Here is a 12,138-nt window from a genome sequence, read left to right on the forward strand (position 1 = left end):
TTTATTATATATAATAGTATATAATATGTTTATTGTATTTTGATGAAATTAACTATTAAGGAAAACATTAACTTTTCATTTTACACATTTGACAAAGAATAGTTTCCAGGTGAATTTAAAGAACTTAAAGAATTTGGTGTTGCAAATTAGGTCAGTCCATTAAATAACCAGGCCAGCTCAAGAATAACAATTATGTTTTAATAGTTATAAGGGGAAACTCACTCACACTACAAGAGTGGGAGGTTTAACTTCCTATCTGCCTGGCAGGCTCATAGAGAGCTCGCATCTGGGTCCTCCCAGTTTTTCTTCCTGTGCCCCAGGTAGCCACTCCTTAACTAGATGTGATTGGTTGGCAGAGTTTCCCCATCATCTCCCCCCTTTTGTCTAAACAAGATCGATTCAAACCCAATACAACTATATACAATAGGAACAGATACCAAATATAAAATTACAAACAATAAGCAATATTAAGCAAGAAATGCATAACAAAAGTTTTACTAAATATTCTATTTCAAGGAGTCTAACTATTGCATTGAAATTAAGCTTGGCTAGATCATGAGGAAGGTAACTACGATTATCTAATCTTCAACTCCATCAAAGATCTGAGAAGGGAAACAATATTACTTGAGTGAACAGGAAGTGCAATCGAGAAACTTCCAAAATGTGCAACACAGAATATAGCATTTAAAATATTTTAATAACTTAGGGTTTTTCATGACAATGAGACACATCTGCTCCTGGCAGCACCAATCTACTTCAAGAGGAAGATGGGCATTGAAGAGGCTTCTTACGGAGTTTGTTAGCCATTTGGGCAAGAAACTGCTCTTGCCTGGACTGTTGCATAAACTGGACACGAAGAACCCGCAGAGAGAGGACTGCTAAACTTGCCTAAAGGGGAGATGATCCTTCCGGGTTCCTGATTCATAAGAGTCTGTGAGACATTCTGCAGGATACTAAAGAAAATGACTGAACTGTCTTTGAAATTTCCTGCTTCATGGAAAAGTCTGCTGAATACTATGGGCCTGAAGGCCAAAGATAGATGCCCTAACCGTACAGAACTTTGGGTGACTGTACAGGCAGCAAGATGTCTCTGTCATTTCTAGAGTTTTCAAAGTTGCTTACTTCTTGTTTACTTAGGTAATATTATATCCATCTGGAGTCTTTGAAAGATATGTAGAATGCCTATCTAACTGAAATATATCTCTATATATTTAGAAAATCTAACTAACATAACTACAAGCTTGATTATTATCGATGATTATCCATTAACAACCTATATTTCCTTATACTACATTATATTTTTAAATGAACTACACAATCACAATACCTTAATCAAGAGCAGAAATACATATACATATAACAAGATTGACCTTAAATTTATAACAATAAACCAAGATTTATAGCAATGCAAATTATTCATCTCTATATCAATTTAATGAATTTTTTAGTTTAAAAAAGATCTTAACTGGGCTCTGGTGGCACATACTTTTAATTTCAGCATTCGGGAGGCAGAGGCAGGTGGATCTCTGTGAGTTCAAGGCCAGTCCAGTCTACAAGAGCTAGTTCCAGGACAGACTCCAAAGCTACAGAGAAACCCTGTCTTGAAAAACCAAAACAAACAAACAAACAAAAACTCTCTTATTTCGTCTCTGACTAGAAAGTGCTTTCTAAGAAAAATACACACGTAAGAAACTCCAGTGGCAGTGGCAGATAAATCTGACTTTACAAATTCAACAGGGCTCAGCACCTAAGAGCTTGCTGCTCTTGCACAGGACCCAGCTTTGGTTCTCGGAACCCACACAGAGGTTGACAACCCTCACAAAGATCTGTAACTCCAGCCTCGAGGCCTCTGATGCCCTCTTCTGGGCTCCAAGGGCACGAGACATGCATGTGGGAAACATGTAAACAAAATACTTAGACACTTCTAAAACCAAAATAAATAAACTTTTAATACTTAAAATCCTTTCTATCAAATAAGGTCATAAATGCAGCTCGAATACATTACAAAAAACTCAGAACTATTCAGTGCATGGCCACTGTGTCTTTAAAATACAAGTAATAAATTCTTACTCTTGGTAGTTGTGTTTTGAATACACATATCAGGCGAAATGCTCCATAGACCTCTTTGTCGTTATAGATACTAACTGCAGAAGATGGTTTTATTCCATTTCCAGAAGGAAAAACAGAAGTACTTGCCTGTTGAAGTGTAGACCTACTTCTCGGTTTCTAGAATCTAGGCTCCCAAACATTTGCTTCTGTTGCTTCCCGTTTGATTAAAAAACAAAACAAAACCCCCTATATTTCCATTAGAATAATGAGAGCTGGCCCACTGAAGAACTTACTAAGACAGTTAGTGATTAGTAATTGTAATTTAGCCTCTTCCATAACCAAAGAAATGGAATTGGTAAGAAATGACAAATTTTCAAATCGTCAAAAGATTTTAAATTTTTTGTGAGTTCACCTCACTGGTCCTGGAGAAGCAAGAAGCCCCAAGAGCACGCTGGGAAGCTCCAGCATTGTTTGTTTGATGGGTTTCTGCCAACTCCTAGAGCCCATGTCCTCATCATGACCCCTAGACATTTTTAAAGATTGTACACTAAGGAGGCCAGAGATAGAGCTTGGCTGTAGACTGCTCATCACGCATGTGCAAGGCTTTGGGTTTGATCCCAGAATTTTCTTTAAAAGGAATACATACTGAGAAAATTATCACAAACTAATTGACTATATTATTTTTAAAATAATTTTATTTCAGAAATATTTTAAAATAGAAAATGTAACAAATGCTCTTTTTAATTAACAAGTGTTACATGAGACAATATCTTTTACCTGAAAAATTAACACTATTAATATAATGCAGAAATTATAACGCTGTTTTAGTATAATATCAACTGTGTAAAAATTTAGTCTACACGCCAGGCAGTGGAGATGCTTGCCTTTAACCCAGTGCTCAATAGGCAGAGGCAGGTGATCTCTGAGTTTGAGGCCAGTCTGATCTATAAATCCAGTTCTAGGACAGCCAGAGCTACATAGAAAAACCCAGTCTTGAAAAACCAAGACCAAAAATAAATAAATAAAAATCCAGTGTACACATGTATGAAAAAAGGAAGTTGAAAAATTGGGTATTATTTTCTTAATTTTTTTTATTTCTTCAGTATTCTGTATGTATTACTTTGTTAGTAAAATTTTAAATTGGATAGACTTTGTTGTATTTCTTGGAATACAAGAATTGTACATCTTAAAAGAATTTTAGCTAGCTAGCTGTATTTATTCTAGACTCTTACCATGTATTGTATTAATTTTATCTTGCTTTTCTAAGAAGCATGTATAGAATATGGTAAAAGTAAAAAAAAAAAAATAGCATGAGCGTGTCTCAAGAGAGTAAGCTTTCCTGGGAGGTTTGCCAGCAAGCATGAGAACCCAAGTTCAATCCCTGGAACCCACATGGTAGGATGAGAGAACCAGATTCCCTCAAGCTGTCCTCTGATCCCTACATGTATGCACCCCCCCCACACATACATACAGACACCAAAATGTACAAATCAGAAATTAAAGAAAGTGGTTTCTTTTCTATTTCGTGTGTGTGTGTGTGTGTGTGTGTGTGTGTGTGTGTGTGTGTGTGGTGTTGTTTTCTTTTTGTTTTTTTTGTTTTTTTTTTTTTTTACTGTTTTTGCAAGTTATTCCTTCTGGTGAAATCAAAAGAGCACCTTGGCTAACATTTCTGTTACCATGTTCTCTTTTTGAAGGACACTTGGCTTTATCATCTCACTGTTGCAGCAGGAAGTAACAATGTAAATGTTGGATCCGAATTTGAACAACTGGTTTGCAAACTGCTAAATATAGAAGGGGACCCTTGTAAGTTTCTAAGCACGGAGCCTTTGGAGTTCATGTGGTTTTCACTTTGTGTTCCCTGTAGTATGCTGGTCTCTCTCCTGACTTTGTTTGTATTGGGCCAGGATTCTGAAACTCTAGGATCTCAGCATCCTTCACGTTCTGCCCTGTCACACCCTCTGCTTACATTGCTCCCTTTGCCCAGGGTGCACCACCCTTGGCACCTCTCACTAACATGATGGAATCCCAGTTAGGCATAGAAGATCCCTCAGCCAGCCCATTCCACTGCAGAGCCTGGATCTCAAATGGTGCTTGCTCCAGCAGAGTGGAAATTAAGTCCCCTTTGCTTCCCCATTTGTAGCTTTAAACTGACATTAATCTTCTTTTAACTACGGTGTATTATTACCTTTCGTACTGCTGTGAGCAGATGTTTGACAAGCAGTTAGGAAGTTAAGAAGGAAGTTACGGCAGGAAGGGGTCTTTGGGGTCTGCACTTTGAGGGGGTACAGCCTCTTGTGGGGAAGGCACTTCAGCAGGAGTTTGAAGTGGCCGATCGTATCCCATACTTTCTCCTTTTCATTCACCCAGGACCCCAGCCTGTGGGATAGTGAGGCCGATATTCAGGGTGGATCTTCTGGTCTCTGTTAAACCATCTGGACAGTGTGGGTCTTCTAGTCTCTGTTAAACCATCTGGACATGCCTCATTGAGGCACATTTCTGAATTCCTTCCCGGTGAGGTTCAAGATGAGAGATCAAAGGTTTTCCATTGGGAGTCAGTTCTGCGCTGGGTTTTACGAGCAGAGACCATGTCACGTTTATGTTTAAGCAGTGTTAGGTGAGAACGGGCTCAGCCAAGTGCTCTGTCATTGAGCTGCTTGTTGGGTAAGAGTTTAATAAATACTGATTTCAGGAATGACTTCATGCCTCATTATCTTCATATCTCCTCCTACTTGGCATTTCTCTAGATCTTTCTCCCAAGATCCTTGTTGCTACATTACCTATTGACATACATAAGCAACATGATGCCATGTAGAATCGTGAGCGTCTAGTCAGTGAGACTGAACTCCTCTGCATCCCATCCTCTAGGACAGAAGCTTGAGAGCTGCAGGGCCTAGGGATGAGACACAACAGCATCACTGGGAGGCTTTTTGTTTTTGTTTCTAACCCATGGGAGAAAGCAAACCAGACCTGAGTGAGCTGGTTCCTAAAGGGTCGGGCTAATGGGAATCTAGTAAAGGAATTGTTTTCTCTGCTCATGTGAGCTGGTTCCTAAAGGGTAGGGCTAATGGGAACCAACTGAATGAATCGTCTCTCTGCTCATGTGGTTCTGTGCTCAGCCTCCCAGATATGGAGACATCCCACGCTGTGTCACAGCAAAGAAGGGATCCTGTCCCCTCTGACCACGCTGCCTTCAGAAGCTCTGCAGACAGAGGCCATTAAGTTATTTAAGGTAAAATTGTTACATGTAGGCAAATCATTTAATTAATTGAATATATTCATTGTGCTATAACTTGTCTCTAAGAAAATTCAAGCAGTGATGGCAATGGTGATGATGATGATGGTGATGAGGGTGATAATGGAGATAATGGAGATGGTGAAGGTGATAATGTGGTGGTGATGATGATGATGATGATGATGATGATGATGATGATGATGGTGGTGGTGGTGGTGGTGGTCATGGTGGTGGTGATGATGATGATGAAAATAAGCCCTCTGCCATTGAGTTATATTATCCCATCCTCACTTTGAAGAAATATAGGAGGATGCTTCATCACGAGGCTACTGTACTTTGTGTAGTAAAGAAAATATGGGCATTTTAAGGAGGGCAATGGGAAGTGTTTAACAGACCCAAGTTGAAGTTCAGAGATGAAATGTGATGGCTAAAATGATTGACTGGCTGGTGAGGCAAACGTGCATTTTAAAGCTCTGTAATTAGAGAACATAGTGTAATCATGTCTTCCAGATGAAGTGACCCCTTTACCTCTTTGTCTTTGGCAAAATCCTTTTGCTCTCAGATCTTCTTGGTCTGCTATTACAGTAGCCACTCTGGATTTCTTTTGATTGGCATTATCATAATATTTTTTTTTCATTGTGTTAAACAAAAACTATTGCTAAAAGACAGGATGGCTTTGATTTGTGCAAAATAACCCTGATCATTTCTCACCCCTCTACCACGCAGACCTGCCAGCTCTTTATAAACGCTGCGGTTGACTCCCCTGCCATCGACTACCATATCTCTCTAGCTCAGAGCGCTTTGCAGGTCTGCCTGACACATCCCGAGCTACAGAACGAGATTTGCTGTCAGCTTATTAAACAGACAAGACGAAGACAGCCGCAGAACCAGCCGGGGCCATTGCAGGTATACACTGGCACATACACATGCAATTTAAAATGACATGTTCTGATGTAAGAATGATACACATTTGGTACAGACATTTGAAAATACAAATCATATGAAAGGAAAAGCGGCTATTGATATTTTGATGTATATCCTCCTGGGTGGCTTCTCTATCATGTTTGTGTGTAAGTGTATATAGATTTATACACTTTCACTGTTTTTCACATCAGAGTTGCAGTGTGCATATTACCTTCTAAAACCATAGAATATAATCACTTCTCCCACATCAGTATCATGCTTCAAAAACATCTTGGTCACATGGTGGGCTGGAGAGATGGCTCAGTAGTTAAGAGTCTATACGAATCTTCCAGTGGACCAGAGTTCAGTTCCCAGCATCCACATTGGGACACTCACAACCACCTTTAATGGCTTTGGAAGCTGAAACGTAGAGTCTGACTCTCTACCTGCTCCTGGGCAGGGAAGAAACGGACTCTCACTGTTCAACATTGAATGAGTATCCCCTGGCCCACACAGTTGTGTAAATCCATGGAGCCTTGTAGTGTGCACCACTGTGTACCTGGCTTGCTCCTCATGGATTCCTTTCTTCCCTTCCAATGTTATACTTTACAACCCACCCCAAACTATGTCTTCCCAGCCAGTCTTTCCTTGGTGACCCTCTCCATTACCTCCATGATAGATATGTGGAGGTAATGATATATATATATATATGAATATATATATATGAATATATATATATTCATGATACTATGTTTTATTGTAATTTGCTGTGCATTTATATAAACTTTTCCTATTAGATTAGGCTTCTCCAGGACAGGACCTATCCTTCTCACCTTTTTTATGTAAGATTCTTAAAATTATTGATGTTATACTTGTTTAATGAGGAAAAATACATAGAGAAGGGCATATAAAAGAGAGCAGAGGGGAATCACATGTGTTTCTCTTACCTAAATAAATCTCTGTTATTTTATACTTTGCCCTTATATGTGTATGTGTAATGAGTAATTGGGGTTTTGAGTAGACGATTTTTATTTTTATTACTTTGTAATCTACTTTTCTCACAGTTCTGTTTCAATGACTAAGTAAAAACATAAAGGAACAAAGGAGAGTGAAGTCCCCAATCTTTGCATGTAGATGTCAAAAAGAGCTACTGAATCTGTGTAAACTTTGGTCCTGCAGTCTAGATAGTAGGTACAATTAGGGGGGTCTTGGATCTGACCTGATGCTGAGTTGTTATGCTTTGAATATAAATACTCTGAAGGGATTATGTACATGTGCAAGAGGCAAGCTGCTCATCACTCTCCTACCCTCTGCCAGGCACACTGCTCTGATGTGTCTGTGCAGCTGGCATGGTTTCTAATGATGGTATTGCTCTTCACCCAGGGCTGGCAGCTCTTGGCACTCTGCGTTGGGCTTTTCCTTCCCCACCACCCTTTCCTGTGGCTCCTCCAGCTCCATCTGAAGAGGAATGCAGATTCCAGGTGTGCAGAACACTATTTATGAGGCCTCGCAAGTCTACAGTAAATTATAAGTATCTAATAATCTGCCAGGTATAGTCTCAAAAGAATTTGCAGGGCTGGAGAGATGGCTCAGAGGTTAAGAGCATTGCCTGCTCTTCCAAAGGTCCTGAGTTCAATTCCCAGCAACCACATGGTGGCTCACAACCACCCGTAATGGGGTCTGGTGCCCTCTTCTGGTCATACACACAAACAGAATATTGTATACATAATAAATAAATAAATATAAAAAAAGAATCTGCAAACAAATATTGGGACAGGAAGCCTTTTGTTACCAATCATGTAGAGCCTGGCAAACATTCCCTTTGTTATGTTCAATATCTTGTGCAAGATTGCTGTGAAGGCCTGATGATCCAGTAAAGAACGTTCTTTTTTTTTAATATTTATTTATTATGTATACAATATTCTGTCTGTGTGTATGCCTGAAGGCCAGAAGAGGGCACCAGACTTCATTACAGATGGTTGTGAGCCACCATGTGGTTGGTGGGAATTGAACTCAGGACCTTTGGAAGAGCAGGCAGTGCTCTTAACCTCTGAGCCATCTCTCCAGCCCCCCGTAAAGAACGTTCTTGAGTGAAAAGACCGTGTGCACTGCAAGTGTGAATGACTTGGCCCTCATGGGTAAAAGCAACAAAACTGTTTTGCTTTCTTAACTTCTCCTTTCACTGATTTTATCTACACTGGATTCTTCTTGTGGAAGTCTTCCCCTGTGGTCTTCCTTTGTTTTAAAATTGTATTTGAATTGCTTCTGATTTTTTCATTCTCTTAAAAAAGGATATTTTAATTCATCAGAATGATCTTTTTAGACTGAGGTCTTAAAAAAAAGAGTATTCTTTTTGCCAGACATTGGTCACACACACACCTTCAATCCCAGCACTCAGGAGACAGAGGCAGGCAGGTCTCTGTGAGTTCAAGGCCAGCCTGGTTTATAAAGCAAGTTCCAGAACAAACTCCAAAGCTACACAGAGAAACCCTGCCTCAAACAAACAAACAAACAAACAAGAAAGTATTAGACTGGGACCTAAGGCAGTTGGCCGAGGCTTTTCCTGGTTCATTTTGTCAGCTTCGAGAGACGTATGTTTTCTTTTTGTTTGCCTGATTGGTGGTGCCGAGGATCAAACTCAGGGCCTTGTGCACAGTCAGCACTTCCTGCTGAAGCACACCCCAGCCCAGGAGGTTCATGGTAGGAAGCTAGCTAGACCTTGTGGATAGCACGAACAAACATACAAGGAGACAACAGGAAACCACCCTCAGTCCATAATACAGTCTAGGGATGATAGTGACTGAGGAGCCCCGGCAAAGGTGACACAACTGAGTCTCGAAATCACTTGACTAGAAATGTATTTAGAAAAGTTATCTTCTAACCTAAACTAAAAGTTGCGTTTAATTTTATTCTGTGTGTAAGGGGAGAGAAAATCTCGAGCCCATTGTGTATTTATGTACTTGAATGGTTTTGCTTAGTGTATTGTTTATAGGATATGCTTTTTGTTTGAAGGCATTGTCTTACCTTGTTTAACTGTAGAATAATCTGCATGATCTTCAAGAGAGAATGCTGGGGGATTTTGAGGTGTGATTTAGGAGAAGAGTGTTTCCCTACTGTGCCTGAGGCTTTGAGGTCAATGTGGAGAACTCTGCCCTGTAGTTTTGTTATAATATGTTATTCTTTATGCAGTATCTTTATGTGTTATCTTTGCATACTTTATGCATTAGTTTTGTTAACATAATGATTATATATTGATTGTATAATTACTGGTAATTTCAAATTTATCTTGTGGTTATAGCAATGCAGAAAGATTTTTTTTAAACTTCATAGGGTATTGAGTCAACTGCAAAATCAAAGAAACTGGAGTCCAATAAACATTCCAACAGCTTGCTATTACTGTGAAAGTTATATATGTTAGATTGTCTTAATAAATTTATTCTTAGATTTTTTTATCTTAAGTATTGCATTACAGGACAGAATTTGGGAAATATGCCATTTACTGCCAGCGGTGTGTTGAGAGAACACAACAAAACGGGGATCGGGAGGCCAGGCCCTCGAGGATGGAAATCCTCTCCACCCTTCTTCGGAACCCGTACCATCATTCCCTGCCCTTCAGCATCCCCGTGCACTTCATGAATGGGATCTATCAGGTGGGTTCTCCGAGACAGCTCAGCTTGGAAACAGAGTGACACCCAAAACAATGCCGTATTGAACTCTTTGTCCCCATAAGCCGTTCTTCTTGAGTTCATTTGCTAGAACCCACACTCAGAAGTTGTCCTGTGACACATGCCACACACACACACACACACACACACACACACACCAAATAAAACAAATGTGGTTTTAGAAAGTTTTTTAATAAAATAAACATTAAATACACAAAGAAGTTCATTTATTAAAACTGATGTATTTCTTTCATGTGCATATTGATTGCATGTTGTACCGTATTCTTTGGCTGACTTGTAATGGGTAAGCCTAAGTACTGTCCCTGCCTGACATGAAAAGCTGCTAAGTGACCTTTCGGGTTTGAATTCCTGTGTGTCTGTTGGCTGAAATTTCTGAATTTGTATAGCAGGCTGCCTACTGGTCTCCTTCTGTGTTTTCTCCAGCAGAGCACTGGACAACGAACTTGAACGCCCTGGAGAAAGACACCACCATGAGTCATGCACGCATTGCATGCACCCTGCTTCCTGTTCAGTGTGCGTGTTTTTCATTAAGAGAACTCTCTTGCTGTCTTTGTCTAGGTAGTTGGGTTTGATGCCTCCACTACAGTGGAAGAATTTTTGAATACCTTAAACCAGGACACGGGAATGAGGAAGCCGGCACAGTCTGGATTTGCGCTGTTCACTGACGACCCTTCTGGCAGAGACCTTGAACATTGTCTTCAGGGAAATATCAAGGTGAAACCTCATTCTTCCACAGAGCCAGACTGAACAACAACAAATATAGCAAAAGGCTTATTAGTCTGTACAAGTTTAGGTCAGGAAGTTTCCAAAAATATAAGAAACCCGATCGGTACCATTTTTTTAAATTGCCAAATCTTGGTGATGCTGTAGAATTCCTCTCCCCCCCCCCCTTTTTTTTAAAGGAGGACAGAGTTCTTAATGTGCAACCTGCATGCACAAACTGTGTTAGTAGAGGGAAAGGAGTGATGGTCGTTATGATGCTCTAAATATTGGGGGACTAAGAATGGTGGGCCGGCAAGATGATCAGCGGGCGCTTGCTGCCACGCCTGAGTTGGATCCTTAGGACCCACATGGTGGAAGGAAAGAACTGACTTCCGCAAGATGTGCGCGCGCGCACACACACACACACACACACACACATACAAAACAAACTAACAGAAAAGAACAAAGATGTGGGGCTCATCCCCACAGACTTCATGAGTCAGGATTTCACAGCTGCTCCCAGTATCCTAAGGGCGCAGTGGAATCCGGAGCCTAAAGGACAAATGCTGCTTCTGTTCACAGGGAGCTTTAGTTTGCTTAGAAAAGAACAGCTTTATGTCCTGATAATCTGAAAGAACAATTGGAGGTGACGAATGTTAAGAGGACTGTGGCCCTTTGAATAGAGGGACATCTCAGCCCTGGGCTTTGGGGGAGGGCGGAACTACAGCCCGGTAGGAAATGAACCAATGAAAATAGAGAAAGATATTTTAAAGCATCTTATCTAGCTCATGGTTAAATAATAATAATAATAAGTTTCCATAGAATGATGGCAACAATTAGAAATACAGTTACTGAACTACGGGGACCTTAGAGACACAGTCTACTTATCTTGTGAGGAAAGAAAGAAAGAAAATGTCTTGGCTACACCAAGCAGCCAGCACCAAAAGGAAAGCACCCGTTTTGGCTCACACTTCTTTAGGGTACTTTGTTGTTTCAATTTTGATAAATTTACAAGGTGGAAAAAATTGTTTCTTCAGTGACCAAATTATGAAGGAAAACAATCCCTGGAATCGCCACTTCCAGCCCCATACAATCCTGCATTAAGATTCCTAAGTCGAAATGCATGGCCACAGTTCAAAGTTAATGTGTGTCCAGTTTGAGAAGTAGACTGAAAAAGCAAAATATCTTTAAACCCCAAGCTCAGAGTTCTACAGAAGCTAGACACAAAAGGCTCCAGTGAGCTTAGCTTGTTTGTTTGAACTCACAGACACTCTTGTCTTTTTTTTTTAAATGTTGATTTTAAAAGTCCTGTGGGTCTCAGCTTTCTGTTTCCTTTCTAGATCTGTGACATTATTTCTAAATGGGAACAGGCGTCCAAAGAACAGCAGCCCGGGAAATGCGAGGGCACAAGAACTGTCCGTCTGACTTACAAAAACAGGTGTGGAACACGATCCGAATGCCAGAGCTGAGCGTGCAGCGGTGCCCAGAACCTGGGCCTGTGGTCTAGTCACTGGCCTTGGATGTCATAATATTTACACGTGTGCTTATATTTCATTAATAATAACT

At 40.3% G+C, this 12,138-nt stretch overlaps 1 protein-coding gene across 2 annotated transcripts in view; it reads left to right on the top strand.

The window, feature by feature from the left end:
- The window catches only part of Plekhh2 (pleckstrin homology, MyTH4 and FERM domain containing H2), a 110,776-nt gene that overhangs the window by 76,771 nt on the left and 21,867 nt on the right, over window positions 1–12,138 (top strand). For both annotated transcript variants that reach the window (XR_003377581.1, XM_005354681.3), the window contains 7 exons: window positions 3,744–3,852; window positions 5,166–5,278; window positions 6,008–6,187; window positions 7,568–7,665; window positions 9,657–9,834; window positions 10,429–10,584; window positions 11,913–12,010. Coding sequence is in view for 1 of the 2 variants with exons in the window: in XM_005354681.3 (XP_005354738.1) it covers window positions 3,744–3,852; window positions 5,166–5,278; window positions 6,008–6,187; window positions 7,568–7,665; window positions 9,657–9,834; window positions 10,429–10,584; window positions 11,913–12,010 (932 nt within the window). In the remaining variant the exon portion in view is untranslated. The remainder of the gene's footprint in view (window positions 1–3,743; window positions 3,853–5,165; window positions 5,279–6,007; window positions 6,188–7,567; window positions 7,666–9,656; window positions 9,835–10,428; window positions 10,585–11,912; window positions 12,011–12,138) is intronic.

The sequence above is a fragment of the Microtus ochrogaster genome, chromosome 16, assembly GCF_000317375.1.
Source record: "Microtus ochrogaster isolate Prairie Vole_2 chromosome 16, MicOch1.0, whole genome shotgun sequence".
In the NCBI taxonomy this organism is placed as follows: Eukaryota; Metazoa; Chordata; class Mammalia; order Rodentia; family Cricetidae; genus Microtus; species Microtus ochrogaster.